At 41.6% G+C, this 20,846-nt stretch overlaps 1 protein-coding gene across 1 annotated transcript in view; it reads right to left on the bottom strand.

Annotated features, from left to right (window-relative positions):
* Positions 1-551: 551 nt before the first annotated feature.
* The window catches only part of me1 (malic enzyme 1, NADP(+)-dependent, cytosolic), an 84,140-nt gene continuing 63,845 nt past the window's right edge, over positions 552-20,846 (bottom strand). Inside the window, exons 6-14 of the mRNA XM_069656090.1 lie at positions 14,838-14,941; positions 6,246-6,355; positions 5,192-5,289; positions 4,081-4,194; positions 3,477-3,582; positions 3,082-3,224; positions 2,784-2,957; positions 1,210-1,308; positions 552-1,111 (exon numbers count right to left, since the gene is read on the bottom strand). Of these exons, the coding sequence (XP_069512191.1) occupies positions 944-1,111; positions 1,210-1,308; positions 2,784-2,957; positions 3,082-3,224; positions 3,477-3,582; positions 4,081-4,194; positions 5,192-5,289; positions 6,246-6,355; positions 14,838-14,941 (1,116 nt within the window). The 3' untranslated portion in view covers positions 552-943. The remainder of the gene's footprint in view (positions 1,112-1,209; positions 1,309-2,783; positions 2,958-3,081; positions 3,225-3,476; positions 3,583-4,080; positions 4,195-5,191; positions 5,290-6,245; positions 6,356-14,837; positions 14,942-20,846) is intronic.

The following is a 20,846-nucleotide window of genomic DNA, read 5'->3' on the forward strand; positions in this document are numbered from 1 at the left end:
GTATGAAGTATTACATTTCTTAAAATGTGTTTTGTGTCATTTTGAACCTTTGCAGTGTTATGGCTGTATGTGCTTCCTGTTCTGTTTGTCCCTTTCCCCCCTCTGTTCTCAACTCTGCTCATTGCTAATGAGGTGCACCTGGACCTGGATCAGTAGCCTATTTAAGACACCAGCACTGACACCAGGAGAGGCTTCTGGAGTGGGGACTGCTGTAGTGTTTTGTTTGACATTGGGTTGGTCTTCAGTTAATGATTTGGTTGTTAGTATTGTCTTTAATAAATCCCTTGGTTTTTGACTTTTTTGAGGTGTTTCCTGTGAGTTTGTTGGGTCAATTGTGTATAGATGTTAGCCTGATTGGGCTGCCTTAGGGTGGGGCTTAGCAGCAGGAAAAAAATAAACTCCATAAAGGCTTTGTAAAAAATTACAATATCTAAGTAAAAAAAATACTAACGCTCTATGGCCCTTTCCCCCCATTTAAAAAAAAAAACAAATGTAGTAATTAGACGTGAAAAACATTATTTAAAACGTTTTTATTTGACAAAGAGTTTGTATTATAGCTTACACAGTCACAGTCAAGTAACTGTCTATTACAGTACAATTAAAAGTAACCAGTGAAGGACTTTCCTCAAATATATTATCGTAAAATGTTACGTGATACAAACTTTAGTGCAATATGTCACAAGTTCTGCGAACTACTTCTGTACCACATTTTAATAGTTTCCTGAACTTCATTTATAAACTTCTAATCTTTTCACTACTGGAGTACATCAGAGACATCCAGTCCAAAACCTCGACATGTGGTGTCACCTTTAATTTACAGTAATATATCAAAGAGAAAATTCTACACACAGCCTCTTTCATATCCCAACATCATGGCTGGTGATGATATTGCATGTCATTAGTTATCATTCCCCTGCAGGGCTCATTCTGTCTGTCCAGTGCATTAAAGTTTGCATGACTGCACAGTCATACTGGCCTCTGGCCAGCGGTACGAGTCAACAACAAACTCATCATAGTCAGTGCTGTAAGTGAGTGAGTGCACATAAGCTTCTTTGTCGGACGGCTCCGGGCGAAGTGCGGCCATGTTGTGCTCATATGCATACTCCATGATCTGTAAAGCACAAATTAGAGCGTTTTCAGTTTCACAACACACCACACAACTAAAGTCAGGTTTAACTGCCCTTTATTGTGTGTAGACTGAACTCTCACCTTGATAGCCAGTTTGCGAGAGACGTCCCCGATAGAGTTGAGAGGAGGATACAATCTTCCCTCTTCCAGATCCTTCTCTGTCACCAGGTGAGCAAGGGTCTGTTTAACAGTAAACACACGGCTCATGTAACAGTCAGAGGAAACTAAAAACTATGATTACATTTTGTTGCTCTTAGATGTACACAGAGAGTGAGACAGATATATACATTTCAGTGACAAACATTGTACTTTTTACTCCTTTACGTACAACAATCAGCCGTAACATTATGACCACCTGCCAAAACAGCTCTGACCCATCGAGACTTCAAGGACTTCACTAGACCTCTGAAGGTGTGCTGAGGTATCTGGCACCAAGATGTTAGCAACAGATCCTTTTAGTCCTGTAAGTTGTGAGGTGGGGCCTCCATGGATCGGACATGTTTGTCCAGCACGTCCCACAGATGCTTGATGGGATTGAGATCTGGGGAATTTGGAGGCCAAGTCAACACCTTGAACTTGTTATGTTCCTCAAGCCATTCCTGAACCATTTTTTGCAGTGTGGCAGGGCGCATTATCCTGCTGAAAGAGGCCACTGCCATTATGGAATATCGTTTCCATGAAGGGGTGTACACTTCCCAAAGTGCATCCTGGTGCCATGTCTTCCTCAGGTGAGCAACGCACATGCACCTGGCCATCCACATGATGGTTATAAGAGCATGATTCATCAGACCATGCCCCCTTCTTCTATTGCTCCATGGTCCAGTTCTGATGCTCACGTGCCCATTGTAGGCGCTTTCGGTGGTGGAGTATGGGCACCCTGACCGCTACGCAGCCCCATACACAACAAACTATGATGAATTGTGTGTGGTGCGACACCGTTCTTTCAGGACCAGCATTAACATTTTCCGCAATTTGAGCTACAGTAGCTTTTCTGCCTTCCCTTCCCACGTGCATCAATGAGCTGTGGCCACCCATGACCCTGTCGCTGGTTCACCGGTGACCTTCCCTTGGACCATTTGTGGTCGGTACTGACCACTGCAGGCGGGGAACACCCCACAAGAGCTACAGTTTTACAGATGCTTTGACCCAGTTGTCTAGCCATCACAATTTGGCCCTTGTCAAAGTCGCTCACATCCTTACGCTTGCCTATTTTTTCTGCTTCCATAACATCAACTTCGAGGACAAAATGTTCACTTGCTGCCTAACATATACCATATGGCACCTGTCAGTGACAACTTTCAATATTATTTACTCGACATGTCAGTGGTCATAATGTTATGGCTGATTTGTGTATATTTAACAGCTGTAGTACAAAACTGCTATTTAACATAAAAAACATATGGCGAGCTTAAGGAAATATAAAGCATTGTAGTAGGATAAACTACTATTTACTTAATTCAGCTCTTGATTCAGCCAGTAAAGGCTTCAGACAGTCATGGCCTATGGCCTTATTGAGCCCTCTTTACTGCTCCTAGAGGTTCGATGTCAAAACAGGTTACTGATACCACAATTGATCGTACAAATTCATTTTTAATAGGATAATAATATTAATGATTTGAAAAGAGGTGTGTATGCCTTGTATGTCAGAGTGTTACCTCTGCTGCAGTGAGGAAGATTTCCTCAGAGATGTGTCGGATGGCGCCGGCGATGACACCCAGACCCACACCGGGGAAGATGTAGGCGTTGTTTCCCTGACCAGGACAGAGCGTCCTCCCATCAGGCAGGGTGACAGGGTCAAATGGGCTGCCACTGGCAAAGATGCCCCGCCCCTGCAGCACAATGTGGTAAAGCAACCTTTCTTTAGTATTATTATCAGTAAAAGAAGGGGTAGTATGGTAGCAATAAACTCATTATAAGGGATTCTAACTGATGAAGAGAGTCCTGAGTGAGCACCTCTGTGAGTGTGTAACACTGCTCAGCAGTGCATTCTGCTTTGCTGGTCGGGTTGCTGAGGGCAAAGATGATTGGTCGTTCATTAAAGGAAGCCATGTCTCTGATGATCTGCTCTGTGAATGCTCCGGCAACAGCCGCCACACCTGAAACAGAAAACCATTAATAGATCTCATTTCTTCACAACCTTTTTGGTCTTTTAAAGCATTGACATCCCCTTGCTCATCTTCAGCATTACTCAATTGACCGAAATTCTCACTCAATCAGTCCTCTTTGAACAATCCTTTATATTCACAGATATCTATCGTACGCCCTGCAGTCTGACCATCTATGCAACACATAGCATCAAACTGGCTATCCAGATGTCTTATGCAAACATTACATGCTTGTTGTTTTACCAATGATAGCGGTGGGTTTCAGTTCCCGCACCACATCCTCCAGATTCTTCATGTGTGGGTGCTCATGAGCAAACCTCTCCTTCTCGTGAGTCAGGTGGTCTCGACCCTGAGGATTAAGACAGGGCGGAAGAGGAGGAGGACATTAAACACATAAAACCATCTGTTGAAACTGTGGACACTTAAGTGCTGCAGGAAAGACTTCTTGTACTCTGGAAACAAGAAAGAGAAAAGAGGCGGCAGGATGGTGAAAGGGCTGAGAAAGCTTGGAGCTGAGGAGAGTGAAGAGGAGGAATGAGGGATAAATAACATGGATATGTTGAACAAAACAGATGTATAACAGATGTTAATGTTGGAGTGGCTTTTGCAGGTGTTCCTCTGTGATTTCAATTGACAAACCATGAGAAAGGTTTTTTCTTGATTGTGGAAAAACTCTGTTGTCCAACTGAGGAATGTCCACCCTTAGAGAATCTTAACCTGTCATAACCGGAATCAATGATTTTAAATTTCCACTGGTCCGTACATTGTGGTCAGCTACGGTGGACAAATATACACAACACATTTATGAATTCCTGCACCTGTACGTGTGTTTGCAGTATTTTATCACCTTGACAATGAGACCCTTGGAATCAACCATCCAGATCTTTTTCAAACACTCCTCCTTAGCGAGTCCCTCCTTCTCCATGGCCATGGTGATCAGCTCAGCAATCCCCATCGCTGCCTGGAGGCAAGACAGAAAGGAGGGATGGAAGATGACTGGGGATAGTACTGCATCATGACATCTGTATTGTACTGCAGATAGCTGACTTAATAAGCAAACTATATACCTTTGTGATTTTTTTTCTTATTATTTGCTAGACTTTAAAGGTAAAATAAGTAGGATTTTCCCAGAAAAATAAAATATAGTCTTATGAATATAATATATAAATCATCCCTTATGGGCCTCTATGTGTTTGTGAGTGAGTGTGCAGACCCTTGTGAGACCCTTCCCTCTGCATCTATTCTGTTGTTTTGCTTTGCACGGGACATTTTCAGGAGCTGTTGTGGTTCTCTGAGCCAATCGCAGTGTGTAGGTGAGTGTGGGAGTGGTTCAAATTAGCAACTGGGCCCCATTCAGACCGGCAAACATGGTGAAAGAGTGATGCAGAGTTGGTCTTCTTTCTGTTGGACAGGTAGGCAGGCAACAGTAACCGGCGGTTAGCATCCTAGCGCAAATGCAACCAGTGGTTAGCATGCTAGCGCAATGGTTACCGTCATGCTGTCGGTGTTAGCTCAGCGGGGTGGGAGTGTTCTTGCACGAAAGAGTGAGAGTGAGTTTCTGGTGACGAAGGGCCCAGGAGGAGGGGCCCAGTTTGAATGTGTTGTTAACAAAATGCAAGGAAAAATCCTGCTTATTATACCTTTAACTACATTGTACAGTGTTACATAAAAACATTGGTTTTGGATGGTTTTAGCACAAATAAAATAAGAATTGAACAGACTCTTCACTTGGAGACATATTTGTTTTTTGCTGCTCATGGTCCCATTTCAACTTAATCCAAACCAAAATAATGACATCGATTTTATATCTAAGTCTGAATTAACTTTTATAAGTTAAATGAAAGGAAAGAACTGAAACAAAAATCCTTGGAAGTCTTGGGAATTTTAATATACCATTCAGATGACTTCTTGTGGCCAAACAGACAAAGTCAGTCTCACTTTAAATGTGGTGCACATACTTCTCCTGCTCCTTGGAACACAATGGTGTGGTCGCACATGTTGCTCTTGGTGATGCGGAGAGAGGCCAGGAGTCCAGCTACTGCAACTGCAGCTGTGCCTAAAGAGGGTAACAGAACAACACCAACAATTCAAGTTTAATATGCTCTCACTGAAACTCATGTAAATGGTAAATGGACTGCACTTATATAGCACTTTTTTAGTCTTCTAACCACTCAAAGTGCTTTTACACTACAGGTCACATTCACACACTGATGGCAAAGATGCCAATCTCCAATGAGATCTATGCCTATTAATCCCCGATGGCTATTGGGGTTCAGTGTCTTGCCCAAGGACACTTCTACATGTGACTGTAACAGTCAGGGATCAAACCCCCAAAGTTCAGATTGAGAGAAGACCGACGCTACCTCTGAGCCACAGCCCTCATGTTACTTCTGTACATTCAAGCGTGACAGTGTGGAGTATTTGAAACAATGAAATACGGATGAAAGATCTGCAAGATGAACATTTAGGAATCCAATATTTCTTGGTTTCTAGTAGATATGAGCATAAAAATACAAACGAATCACCTATCCCTCAGATTTACAGTTAAGAGCAGCTAAGAAGAAGATCGAAAGCTAGCAAACATGGATGTATACAAACGACTTAAAACATTTATAAGAAACGATCACTTTTTTGTTTCAAATAAACTCTGCTAAAACCTTTTAAATTTTAGATTTAGATATTAGTGTACTTCAACAGCACAGGCAACATTTTGAATTATCTTAGATCGTACACTGACTCTTAAAATCTGCTTTTTTTCAGTGTGAAAAGGCAACAGACTCAAAAATTAGGTGTGTAATCCAGTTTTGATGCACTTGAAATGATAGCCTATTCTGTCTGTTTTTGATGGTTCACTGTAAATATGTTTCGCTCTCTTGAAACAAAAATGCAAGCTCATCTGTGCAAGTATTAATTTTCAACATGGATCAGGTCGGTAATGAATGGGTTAGATGGTCTGGAGAGATGCCGTGTGTATGCGTGTGCATTGCTTTTTGTCTGTTGTCAGTGACTTACCCTGGATGTCATCGTTGAACGTGCAGTACTTGTTGCGGTACTTGCTCAGCAGACGGAAAGCATTGACATTTGCAAAGTCCTCGAACTGAATCAGACAGTCCATCCCATACCTGTACACAGAGAGACAGTGCATTTTACTGGCTGAACCTACAGAGGACTTAAACAGACACAAAGGGGACAAATATTACAACAGAGCCAATTGTTTTCTCAATCATGACTTTTATAGAATTTTGCACACACTTAAACACACATTCAGAATTTATTTCAGTCCTGAGGGGGGCGCTCTCCCACTACACTGAAAATCACAGGGTGAGAAATTAAGAGAGCTGATGCTGGCTTGTCAGTGCACACATTTCAACAGATATATAAAACAAGCAGTTATATGAAAATGTTTAAACAAAAAGAGAGGAATATTTGTTTGTTAGAAGTCTTGTCTAAAGAGAATATAAAAGCCACAGAGGTGTGTACACTGTCTTTTTTATAGGACATTTGACAAGCTGACACCTGTTTCCCCAAACTTCACGACGGCACCTCACAATGAGTTCAGTGAGAAAGGTCAAACCTCTGCAAAGAATAAGAATCACAAAAGCACAACATTTGAAGGAAAAGAACACAGAGCCCACCCAGTCTCCCAGTAAAACCAGCACAATTTTACAAGATGCTCTGCAGACCACCTATCACATACGTGCAATAAAGCACCACAGAAGCCTGTTCCAATAAGCTCCTACAAAAACATCATACAACAAAAATAAGCCGTGGAGCTGCAGTTATGAGTCTGTAAATTAGATTTAGCAGCGACAAAGAGGAATCCTGAGTTCCCAGGCCTTTCAACAGAAGGAACTTCAGTTCAGGAATTTACTGGATGTTTGTGGAGCGACTGCTGCTGCTCTCCGAGATGAAAGACAGGTTTTCAGCTGTAGGGGAAGGAAAGAATGACCTGGTGAAGGTGCGCAGGATGACAGAAAAGCTACTGGCAGATATATGAAGGAAAAACAGGAGATTTTAAAATGTTTCTTTAACTTGGAAGGCTGTCTCTTCACCGCATCTGACAGCGGGGAGAACTCGACACAGTGGATGTGATAAAATGAATTGGGCTTCTCTTTTTTTGAATGGAGTAAACTACACATGCTAATGTTTGCAGATAACACCACTTTTATACATGGTGGAATCAGAACAGACCTGTTGTAGCTAGTTATGGTTGCTGAGCTGTGATTGGATGATCAGTGTTTTGGTAGGGACTGGAGACAAAGGTAGGAAATGAAAGATAAAAGACTCAACAACAGGTCTAGCAACTTTTTTTTTGCAACAGAAGCAGGATATAGCTGGGATAACTACACTAATGCCCTTTGACATGATGTCACTGTCTGAAAAATATATTAGCAGTATAACCTTTATAAGTTGAAAACAATGGGAGGAAAGGGAGAGGTTTTCTGAAACCCAAAGAGCAGAGAAGAGATCATGTTTCTATGAGGGAATTGAGAAAATTGGGGACAGGCCAAGCAAACAGGCCGAGCCGCCCCCAAACCCCCCAACACCTGCAGGTCTGCCAGTTATCTGAACAAAACCTGCAGGTGAAATCATTTTCAAAGTTAAGTTTGTTGTTTTTTTTCCTGTCTCCTTATTTCTCTGTTTTTTATTCTTTTCATAAAACCCCGCCTCATACCACGTTTGCTCTGTTATTGTACAATTCCCTAAAGCTGTTTGCCACTCGTTGCTGTGGCTGCTAAACTGCTTAAACTTTCAGCAGGAGGTGGAAGCTGAGCGGAAGAGAGGGTAGAAAGAAATGCAGGATGAGAAGTGATCAGCTGTAATAAAACTTAATGTCCTGATTAGAGAGTGCCATTGCTGGGTCACTGTTTATCCTTCTCTCTGCCACACTGCAAGACACTGACTCCTAATACGGAGAATGACAGCCCGGCTGAATCACTGCCAACACGGCAGTAGCACTGGGGAGAGAAATGTGTTTTCTATCAAGCAGAGAGCAGTTCTAAAGCACTGAGTGCTTGTGCAAAGAGGATGAATAATGAGGCCAAGAAGGGAGCTATAAACTTTTCATTGTGTTTGGGCTTTAGGAGACGGAGACAGAGACAGGCGACGGGCGAGGATAGATGTGGCCTTGCCCCGCTGCCAGTGCAGCGCGCTCTGGTATGGTTTGGTGCAACTCGCTACTGGAGAGGTCAAACCAGTTCACTCAGAACCAAGCTGCTCATGCACGAGGCCAGAGGTAGATTTGGGAGGCTTGTCCTCCGCAGGAGCTGTGAGTCATACTCATATCCTGCAAATACTGTCAGTAAACACAGAGGATCAGGTTTTAAGGCTTTTAATGACAGAGGAACAAAACAATTTCAGATATTGAATTTATTGTTTCACTCAGAACCAGGATAGATCAGAGACTTGACACAGATCCTTGACTGAGCTGTGAACACATGCATATTTATGGGCATCCACCGACCATAAACTGCAGAGTGACGACCTGTGGTTGTGGTACTGCAGAAAGAAAAGAAAATCTTCCCAATGTGGAAAGCTCTTTGGCCTGAACCAGTAAAGATAGGGGGAGTGTTTTGACAATGTGTGTGTGTGTGTATGTGTGTGTGTGTGTGTGTTCTTTGCACGGAACAAAGCTGCTCTCCGAAGCCATTTGTGCTCATGGTCTCTATTCTGCCTGAAAGTCTGTTGTCTTTCCTTGACAACCCTCTGAATGGAACGCCAAAATCTGACAATGCATCTCTTTGCCAGTTGAATTAAAAAAAAAAAAAAAGAACCTTGACAAAGAAAGCAGGATTTTCGTTTGGATCCAAGTTTAAGTATCAAAGGCAGAAACCTAAGAAAGACGGGGCACACCCTAAAGATGAAAAACACAGACCCATACTCCTGAATGTGCTGAGAGAAATCTATTCATCTCTGAGCAGTAGTAGAGCAGGAGGAAGACAAATGGAAGGATAAGGAGAGAGCTTTCTCTGCACAAAAAGAACCATAATTACAATGAGCAGATGTTTGAACTGGGAACTGAAATTATGGATGAGCTGTCTCTGGTTGTTTTCGGATTGGCAGAGGGTAAATAAATTATTCATTCAAGTTAAAAAGGTGACACTGTAAACTACAGCTGCAAATTACAGTGTAATTACTTAGTATAATGGATATCAGTAAATCATTTGATGTATTTGTGAATACTGTTCGTACATTAAAAGAATGGTAGAGTGGATGGATGGATGGATGGATGGATGGATAAGGAATCATTAAAGGAATCATGTCTCTCTAAATAGACCTGCTCCTTTTGTACAGTGTCTTGAGTTAACTTTGGTTAGGATTGACTGATGGAAGCCTTTGCATTTGCAGTATAACAGACTGGCTGTCTGGTGCGACTTTCACAGAAAGAATTTGATAGTGTTAGTGATGCATTTTCCATCAGCCAGCAGTGGTTGGTCTGCCAGAGAGGGTAGGCGGAGCTAAGCGGAGGTTTTTCCGGTCCCTGCAAGTGTTGCGAGTAAACAGTAATATACAATGGCTGAACAACCAGAGGGTTGTGGGTGGCGGAGATGGGGGTGGTGTGGGTCTCGCTATCATTGGGCGAGAGGTGGGCTACACCCTGGACTGATTGCCAGTCAATCGCAGGGCTGACCAAACTAGTCCAGCAATTCCTTATAAATATACTTATTTCTTGTGACCACTGCCAACAAACAAACAAAAAATGTACAGCATTCAGACAGCATTATTTCACATTAAGTAGTCGCTGAATAAAAGTCTGGTGGTACAAGGCAGGATCAGCAAAGAGATACAAAGCGGAGAAGCTGACTGAAGAGCACAAAGCTAACATACAAGTCATGTTTGGATATGAACGGAGGGATATGAACAGATTATAAATTGGTTAGCCCTCTTACTTCTCGATAGGCTCGATGAATTACATTGCGAGACTTGGCTAAATACAGTCCATGGAGGTCATGGTGGATATTTCTCTAATACAACTGTCTTATAAGCTAACATTCATGTTGGCCTTAGAGGGAGTAGAGAGTGTTGAGTTTATCAAAGTATTACCATTACAGAGCAACTGTATTTGTTGGACGTAGAATGTAAAAGGTTTATAGACAGCTTTATGGTTGTCATATTACATGTTTTAAATTTTACATAGCCACAAATATATAGATCATCGATGTGCATCCTTTAAACAGTTGTGTTACAGAAGAAGTATAGTATCAAAAGGTAGTTTGGTTTCTCCTCTGACAAAACATGGACTAAGTTCCACCTCTCATGGCTGTTATGAAGAGACAGTCTATCCCTGCTGTGGAGATTTGGCAGTGAGATCACTTTCCGTGTCTTTGTCCAGTGCTTTGTCAACAGCAGTGTCTGTTCCGTGAGTTCTGACACCAGAGAGCGGGCTGGTGTCTCCATAATGAGAGAACGGGAAGGAAAAAACCTGCCAACACCTGCTTCAGGATGTAAAACAGTGACAGTGAAAATTCTTGATTGTAGTTTCCCAGTGTGTGCAGAAGTGTTGCTCTCTTGATGACTCTCCCTGAATGATGCCCAAAGACAACCTTGTGGTCAATGTGGCCTTTGGGTAGGAAAGATAAAAAGCTTTGGTGAGCAGTGGTTTAGCTCATTTGGTAGAGCAGGCGCCCTGTATACAGAGACAAAGTCCTCACTGATCAGCCTCAGGTTTGACTCAGACTTTGGCCATTTGGTGCACGTATATACACCTTTCTTTCTTTCCCAAATTTCCACTCTGAACTGCTGAAATGTGATGGACTCTTCATGTATGACATTTTTGTATTTATACTACTACTTTAAAATTGGTCAGAATCAATAGTAACAATAGATCAAATGTATGTGAAACAGGTTTTGACAAACTCAAAGGGAATTATCAGGAAACCCCTCATGTCCCCTCGTATTAGCATCTTTCAGTTCACTGTTTTGGTTTTCGTCATTTTTAGCAAAAAAGTAAAAAATAAAACACTGTACCTAGTCAGAACCAAACAGCTGATTTGCTGGTGAACACAAACCCTGCAGTAAGCCACTAAAGAACGAGAGTTGGTGAAGGGCAGGGCAGATCTAAAAACCAAGATGTAATATTTCTCTTATTCTGCTGAAGATATTAATAGGCAATTTTTGAGAGTTAGATATGTCACCTTTAAAGGAGATATACAGTATGTGGGCCCTTATAAGTATTCAGGCTAAATATCCAGGAAAAAACATTCAAAATCTGCAAACTCATCAGATTTGTGTTGGTTCTAGTTGGACCAGATTTAACTGACTGGCAACATAACAACCCCACAGCTGTCATCACATTCTGATTTCATCATTCCCAAATCCTGATCGGTGTCCAGAAGTAAATGACATAACCACTGAGCTCTGCCCACAACAGTGAAGAGAGCACAGGCGGCAACCTCACATGTGGAATAACTAAAACTGTTCTCACTTTGGCAGAAAATATCATTCAAAGTAAGAAGCTTAGTAAGATAATTTAGGGCCTTTAACAGGATCTATAATAGAGCGTGCAAGTGTTTTGATTGATTTTCACATTGATGTCTGGAAACATAAACCAGACAGGCAGACGAGACACCTGCAGACGAGACGCTAACCTTTCCTCCAATGGGCTGTTTAAGCTATACCACCAGAACAACACAAAGCTCCTTTGTGCTTAAAAACTATTATTTGTTGTGATTTATAACTTGACTATGAGTGGAATGAAACAAAAATACATTGACTGATTGCTTTGTTGAGCAGTAGGGCCGGGGTTTCTTGGTGCTTAATGCCAAACCAGACCAATATATTAAAAAAATGCTTGTGACACTGTTATTAAAATTTGATTGTATGAAAAAGAGCATGAGACTTGATACGACAGACGCTTCCCCATGTGGAGAAGCCATCAGACGTGTGGTGTTATGTCTGGGCCAGTGTGTAGGACGAGGAATTTAATGAGTGACCCAGCTCCTGCAGGAAACACGATCTGGATTCCTCGGAGACTTGATGAAATCTGAATCTTCAGCTAAAAGGAAGTAGGTGGATGTCATATATACTTCCAACACTGAGGGGGGGGACCTCAAAGCAGAGAAGGTATGAAGTGATCATTTTGGTCTGCGTGCACACAGAGCCAGGGTGGACCTCTGCACAGAAGGTCACAGACAAGGGCGCTCTGTGCAAACACAGCTGTCAAACCAGTGTGCACATATGTGAGTTTGTGTACACACACACTGGCTGTCTGTTACTGCCGTCCCTACGGGGCGTCATGGCTTCGTGGTTGAAGTTTTAATAAATCCCAAGCCCCCCGCTCGCTCTCCTGAGACCCAGCATCTCTCAGCACACGTTATTTCTCAAATCCTCAAGCCGGCATTCTGCACTCTTTCTCCTCTCCTCTGTTGCTCCTTCTATCCACCACATGGTCTGTCTCTCTGTTCTTATTCCCTCTGTACCAAATGTTAAAAATAGGTGCTGGCATTCCTTTAGTCTTTGCATGCTACTCAGATTTACATGGAACTAGCAACCACTTTCAATGTCATCAGACCTCTAAATAAGTTATCACTGCTGTTAGAAGGCCTTAGACAGAGCCAACTGCACTTACCAGAAGGTGCATAATCATCTATTATTAGATCGTAAATACATCTGGAGTGATGTGGAATGTAGACATATCTTTGTCATGATGGTAACAAAAATAAACATATCATAATGTTGTGAAATAGTCTTATAAAAAATAGACTTAACAACTACATTTAAGAAGCCATTCGGATCGGAGGACATCAAACATCTTCAAGAAATTCAACCAGTTGCCTTGGGGATTCATCCTTAAATTACCATGACCTTCACAAAAACATAGGTGACGTAGCTTATTCCATTAAGTCAACCTTGACACTTGGTTTTGCGGGTGACACAAGCCCTATGTAGTCATTTGTTTAAGTCCTGTGTTTGTAAGTCTCATCCTTCCACCCAAACCACCTCCCAATGATGACTCTTTATACAACATAACCAGAGCTACTCCCATGCCTTTCCTGTCATAATACCACCGTCTAGGTATCGTCACATCACGTTGAAAGGTGTTTCAGAGCGAACGGTAGTTATGGCTACCCTAGAACACACTTTTATTAAGGGAATCAAAGTTTTAAAGCCTTTGCTGAGCTTGTTCAATCCTTTTTAGGGTGTTGTGAGTGGATGAAAGAGCAACCAGATAAAGGGATTCATTTGTCTGCCTGAAGACAAAAGCAGCAGACAGCACCTGCTGATTATTCAATAGGAGGGGTTGCTGGGGAAGGTTGGCTTGATGTCAAACAGTTGGAGAATGATTATTGATGCACCTATAAGTATTTTTAAATGGATAAAAAAAAACAGCTGCTTATTGATGACGAGTCAAACATTTCAGCTCATGTAAGTTACTTAGAAAACTGAGCATGGATATTACTTGAAAGACTGCAGAGCTGTAATCATTCATCCAATCTCTGAGCCCATAATTACTCATTTTCCGCCGATCTGGCTCCGCTGGGGAAAAAGCTCCGCTGTTCCCTGTAGTTGAGAAGCCACCCGGTTATTAGAGTCATGGCTTCCTGTTGCCAGCTGGAGGGGGCCCAGACCCAGGCTCCCTCTGGACTCTGGTCTCTCTGGGTTAGAATGAACCCTAACCAGGCCCATGTGTGTGGAGCTCTGATGGCTCCATGGCACACAGGGACAAAGAGATTCACAGACGTGTCGGCATGCATGCAAGTAAAAGCTAAAGTCTCATTGAGGACAGAACTGCAATAAACTAATTAGGAACAAGCCCGAAAGGGAAGAGACGTGACTCAACTCAATTAAGCTTAGAGAGGAGGGAAAGGTAAGACCTGTGTATAAAAAGCAAATGAGTGACAATATGAATACTAAACACCTAAATGCATCACTGTGCCTCCAAGTCCTAGAAGCCAAAAGCTAACTCCTTCCTGTTTTCCTCTGCTGAATAAAACAGGGTTTAGCATGTCAACATGACATCACAAGTCTGATTCATGCATTTTGTGTACTTGGTGGAGAAATAGCTAGATTTTGGCTCCTGAACTGGGACCAATGGGGTCAATACGGACATAAAACATCGTCTCGCACTACCTGATCAAGTATTTCCTTTCTACATTTCCTGTTCACACCAAAAAGCTCTTCTCTTTTTGTGGACTCATAAGCTGTCAGATCATTTTGGACGCTTACAAAATACAAATATTGCTACCAAAAGTGGAGAACATCAGGCACTCAGTTCAGCTGCCATCAGATCAATCATTTTCAGAGTAGCTTGTTAGCTGTGCCCTTAGCCATCTGGAGACGATCATGCCACACAAATCAATTCTAATCACGTCCACCAGGCTTCTCTGATCACTTTTCAATAAGCTCACTGCCATACAGTCAGTAAGCAGGCTTTTGATTGACATCACTAAGAAACCAAAACTTCAAAGAAGTAAACTTCATCATCTGTGACATCTGTGAAATCCCAGACTCCTGAATACCACACGAGTTAGCTACATCACCCTGCATGCTCTGACTATGCTGAACTGCTTAACATATTTCTTTTGCTCTCTGTATTGAGATGACAAAAGCAGACCTCATAAAATGAGTGGGCAAATGATGAACTGAAGGCCAATATGCTCATACCTGTCTGACACAGCCTTCATAAATTCATCCAGCAGGTCATCGTAGGCCTGGCCTCGCACTCTCTTATGTCTCAGCCCGATGTAGAGAGGGTCCTTCAGCAGCGCCTGCAAACACACAGGAGAAAATAGTTCTCATCAATCTAACATTGCATTCATCTAACACTGTTGTGGACAAAAATTGATGCAGAGGAACCAGCAATTTCTTTTTATCCCATACATTATTTTACCTTGTCGAAAATCTGGTGCCTATACAGTGTATGTATGTTTTTGTGCGTCTCTCCTGTACACTTAAATCAAATATAAACCCATCTGTACCAGGAACTCGGGGAAAGCACAGACTGACATTTGCTGAATGTGAAAATTAAAGAGAGGAAAGATATATACAGCGTGTGAGCAAATCCTCACACATACTGTGTCTGTGAAGACCTTTGACCTCTGCTGTAATCCGAACCACATGTGTGATCTATACACAGTCTGCATTTACAGCTTGAACTACAGCAAACGTTAACCCTGTAGCAGAAGTTGTCATTTTGTTGTATATCAATCAGTTCCACATGGTTTCAGAGGAGAGGTCATCATTTCACTGCATGAGTGAATTATGGTATCTCATGCCATAAAGAACAATCCCTTATCATTATAAAAGGTAGCATCGTTCTCTGCTTGTACTTAAAATCATTTTCTGCCTTTAATCCAAAGTTAGATTTGTTAGAAAGTGCATTCAAATGTCCATTGCTTCTGCCACAATGTGCTTCAGAGTCTCTAAGTAATGCGCAAAGGATTGTATTATGGTGGGACGTTATGTCTAGAGAGTAACTACATAGGCAAGTTACAGTAGAAATAACAAGGCTGTAAGAGTCTAAAGCCACATTAGAAGCTCCACAAAGCTGTGCTCATTTTGTCAACAGTGTTTTAGAGTTAATGCTAACTTCAGCATGGTAACATTATCAAAGTTGTGTTAGGCAGATATCATTTAATTATGTTTACCATTTCATTTCAGCATGTTAGCATGCACTGAACACAAAGTAAAGCTGCAGCTGATTTAAAAATGAGGCAAAATAAAGTATTTGAAAAATTAAAAGTTGTTCATCTTAAAGTTAAAAATCTTGAAGTTTTTCATTTAAATAAATGTTAAGTCAACATCTATCATCGAATGAGGCAGGGGCGGATCCAGACTTTTCTGACTGGAGTGGCCAACTGGGGCACTGACTTATGCAGGGGTGGCATGAAGTATGTGTCCACACACACGCAAATGAAAAGCATTTAATTAACCCTTCCTTCTAAACTTAATTCTTTAAGGACTCAAACAGAAGATGTGTGGTCAAGGTAACAATTTAAAGTACTAAAGGAAATGTGCCGCATTGAAATGGAAAGAAAGCTACTATCAGCCTGTTGCAACACAGCCCAAGATTTTAAGTCCCGCCTCTGACAAGGCAAATAGCCAAACCTAGTTTAGGATTTTGGGGTGACACTTGGGGTGGCCAGTCAGATTTCAAGGGGGGCCCATGGCCCACTGATGAAAGCCTTTGCATTTGCAGTATGCCAGAGAGGGTAGGCGGAGCTACAGAGCTGCTTTTCTGGTCTCTGCAAGTGTTGCGAGTAAACAGTAATCTACTATGGCTGAACAAACAAAGAAAAGATCAATGACTACAGATACAACTTCAAGAAACAAATTCAATGCTCAGATCTTCAACTGAGCATTGAATTTAAACAATCTAACGAGTCTAATCAAGAGTTACAACCAGAGCTGTTGACGTCCAACATGCAACACTGTCTGGATATCTAGGAAGTGTGCCTCCGCAATTATCGTTTATCGCCATAGGTGCTGCCACAGAGAACAAAACTGAGATCTTCGAGATTACAACTTTAAGGAAGAAAAGAATGTTAATACTAAATTTCAGATAACAATCCATGAACGCTATTAGAATACACTGCCTGGGAACTATACTGTACTGTAGATTATGAGATATTTAGCCAGACAAGAGAAAACTTAAACCTTATGGTGAAGCCAGGATATATCAGAGGAACAATAAAGGAAGCAGGTTTTGTTCTTTAGGGAGCATGAATGTGAGATTTGTTGAGATATTTTAGTCTGGACCAAAGCTCTGCATCGACAGACCAACATTTACCCCACCAAATAAAAATACAAGAGAAGAAAGAACAGATGGAGATTCAATAAGTTCCTGAAGGCGGAATGAAGAATGTAAATATATGAGGGGCTATAGGGAACCAAGCTGGGCCTTTACTTTTACATCAACTCCCTGCTCCAGCCCTTTAAAGGCGTAATAACAGCGTGAAGGAGATGAAAGAGCAGCACCAGTGAACCTCCACCTTTGCACCTTGGTATTTTGAAGAAAGAGAGGGATACAGCAGGGAAGTGAGAAAATGAAGAACAGAGGCTGATGGGAAGCCATGTGTGTGACAGAGAGACAGAGAATGAAAGAGAGAGTGAGACTGTGATGAATAAGGGGGAAGTAAATGCCACCTAGCAGTGATCGATTGCTTACAGACTTTGTTTTGGGGTAATCTTTGGGGCCTATATTTCATCAGATCTCTGAGACGCTGGCCCTGCCTGACACGACATGGCTGTGTTTCAACATACAACAAGCTTAAGACTCCTAGCTACACAGATGTTGGAAGACAGACACATAATTTAGATGTGCTACAGGCTGTTAATTTTGACTTCTGGGAAATTTTGATCCTAAAGGGTGGAGAACTGTATCCGGATTAGTCCTGTCATGTCTCATTGGGACAGGCGACCTTCACTTGAGATGCATAATTTGAGGGTGCCACTTAGATGAGCGTGGCTTGGAGAGGGCAGAAGCCACCTTTCCATGGCAGGGTCAATAGCTGCCACGTCCAAGAACAGTTCAAAAGGTTTATTTAAGGCGATATTTATTTGAACATGACAACTCATTTCCTGGAAGGCTTTTAATGGGCAGTAATAGGTTAGAGTTGGGCAAGTTCAACTGTAACCAAAACAAGCAAAACACTTTCATGAGATGGAGTGATATCAGAGAGCGCTTTTGGGGGTCATTTCCCTAGATGATGCAAGAGCGTGCAAGGAGAAAGATAAAAATAGCCTTTTTACACTTATTCACCTTATTTTGAAATTATTCATTTAAACACAAACTGCATTAATAGGTGAAATAGATGAAGCTACATGACAGTTCTGACCTCGTTGACGCTGGGCTGAACTGTTGACATGATCCGTCTCTCTGTTGCAGATTATCTGCTGTTGATTGGCTAAGCTGTCCTTTGTGTTGTACAGCCCCTTTGCTCTCAGAAGGGATTAGTCCCCGTGTATGGCTTCACAGTTCAGGCTTGCTAGAGACACAGACGCTCCATTTCCACTCTAGCAACTGTTTCCAAACTGGTGACATTTAGTAATATAAAGTTATATTTGATATTTGCTTAGTTGGCTGGAGTCAAAGTACTTCGGTAAGTTGCTAGCAGCATTCAGTTAACATACTGCAGTAATTATGAAAAAAACATTTTAAAGAAAAAGTGAAAAGAGGCCAGAACACATGAATAGCTGATGAAGTTCAGGACAGCAGACATTGGACATGTGAAAGCCCACACAGGACAGAAACACAAACAGCGTATTGTCCTGTATGACATCATGGACTCTCTTTCAGCACAAGTGTATGAGTTGAGGTTAATCCAGGTGACTTCCAGCCAAGGGACACAGACAGATACAGTCTAGGTAGAAAACAGCATGAAGAAAAACTTGACTCCCTGTGAACTCTTTTTTTGTCCATGCTTGGTGTGTCTCCGTGCCTGTTTCTCTGCAGGTACGTATAAGAGAAAGAGATAAGAGACGTGCAAGTAATGAGAGTTTATTGCTGGTTCTCACACAAGATTACACAGCTACCCTATGCCTCCGCAGCAAAAATAACAACTACGCAGTATCCAAACAGACATTTCACAGGCACTGAGGCGCCTCATGATCTGATAACACATTAAAGGAATAGTTCGACAGTTAGAGAAAAATGCCAATTCACATCCTTATCCGTAGGCTTATACTGTAGCTATAGTGCAGCCATCATCTTGTTAGCTTAGAGAGAATGTTTTAGGAAGAGAGTCTAAACGTAGTGATAGATTTGGCAACTTATCTCAGCAGGTAAGCTGTTCCAAAGTTTCAAAAGCCAGACAGCCCTTAGTCACTAGTCAGGCTCTGGGATCGACTGAAAGCCACTATCAGTCTAACAGAGCGCCCAGGCTCATTAGGAGTTAGTAGATCTTTGTAGAAGCTAGGAGCCTGGTCATGTAAAGCCTTGAAGGTCAACAATAAAGTATCAGAGCAAACACCAAGCCAATAGTAAGGCTAAAACTGGAGTTAGGTGATCTTGTTTCATTGTACGCTATAAACAGCATTTTTAACTAATTGGAGGCGATAGAAAGAAGACTGAGTAATACCTGTGTGTGTGTGTGTGTGTGTGTGTGTGCGTGTGTGTGTGTGTGTGTGTGTGTGAAATCACACTGGGAAACAACTAATTGACAACACCTTGTCAATCCTCAAAGGGTTAGAAATATATCTTTCAAGTAACTTAAGTTGAAAGACATATCTGAACAACCTTTTTTGCTTGGCCATCAAACAAAAATTTCAATTTTGTCTTTAGTTTGAATCCAAGAATTGATATCAGAAAAGGCAGGCTCAACATCGGTTATGACTATGATTAATGGTGACTGTAATGATTGTTACAGGACATATCCAACTGGAAGTCGTCAGCATAACAGTGGTACTGAACTTTATGATTATTAATGACCTGCCCCAAGGACAGCATATTAATGAAGAACAGTAAACGGGCCCAAGATTGAACCTTGAGGAACACCATTAGTGGTATTGGAAACAGAAAATGAGACAATGATTCTAAGAAACTTCAGTTAGACTGATGGGAGTGTAAAACGGTGAGAGGGAATTTTTTTGTGACCCACCCAAGTTTCCAGACACCTCAGAAAAAAAAAGAAAATGAGGAGAAACCTACAACGCTATTTTAAACTCACATTTCTGTACACATTAAACATATGAGATATAAGATCTTATTAAGTGAGCTTTAGAGGTGCTACTTGGCATATTTTGTAACCTTTGGAAAGAGCTAGGCTAGCTGTCCACAATCTTTTGCTAGGCTAGCTATTCAACTGGCAGCTGTAGCTTCATGATAACCTTCCCGCCATAAGAGTGGTTGTAATCTTCTCATCTAAGTCTTGGCAAAAAAGCAAATACATGTGTTTTAAAACATTTCAAAATACATGCGTAGAAAAATAAAATACATCATCAGTGGTCTGCCATCTACAATGTTTGGATGTAATCCTGCACAGTTCTCTTTCTATCCCTACATCCACTCAAGGACAAATATAATCCCATAATAAGAGTCATTTTAATAATTAGCTAGAGCTACCACTACCTCATAGCTCCCCAACTCCCATCATGCATCATAGTCAGGGCTGCAGAGTGAGGCAGGGTACATAGGGACAGGAGGCTAGCCATGATTCCAATGTGAAGCCGGTCCAGAAGAAATACACATAAGAACCATAAACACACACACACACACACACACACACACACACACACAGACGGCCCATTTATCCCATTACAACTCATTTAACCTGTCATCTCTGTAGAATAAAACAAAAAATGTAATAGCTGCCAAAGCCAGGCAGACTACAGAAAAATCTCTTTTATAGCTTTTTCTTGCTGCACAGGCATCATTACTATGTGTGCATGTGCTCGAGGATACTTTAGCCCTGCATAGATCATTCCTGTTGGTTGCTAATGGACCAGTCATAAACCCTTTATCTAATAAAACATTAAAGATAGTTGAACATTTTGGGAGAGAAGCTTTTTTGTCTTTCTGCCCAAAAGTTAAGATGATTAAAAAACAGAATATCTTTTGTCCACTGTGATAGATCTCCATTTTAAAGAAGAAATGACTCATCACATGTTATTTAAAGTACAGCAAATGTGCTTAGCTACACGACTCATTCTATCACTTCTGTTATACAGCCACAC

The sequence above is a fragment of the Semicossyphus pulcher genome, unplaced genomic scaffold (genome assembly GCF_022749685.1).
Source record: "Semicossyphus pulcher isolate SPU_LCO1_2020_fin unplaced genomic scaffold, fSemPul1.0.p SCAF_9, whole genome shotgun sequence".
Taxonomy (NCBI): domain Eukaryota; kingdom Metazoa; phylum Chordata; class Actinopteri; order Labriformes; family Labridae; genus Semicossyphus; species Semicossyphus pulcher.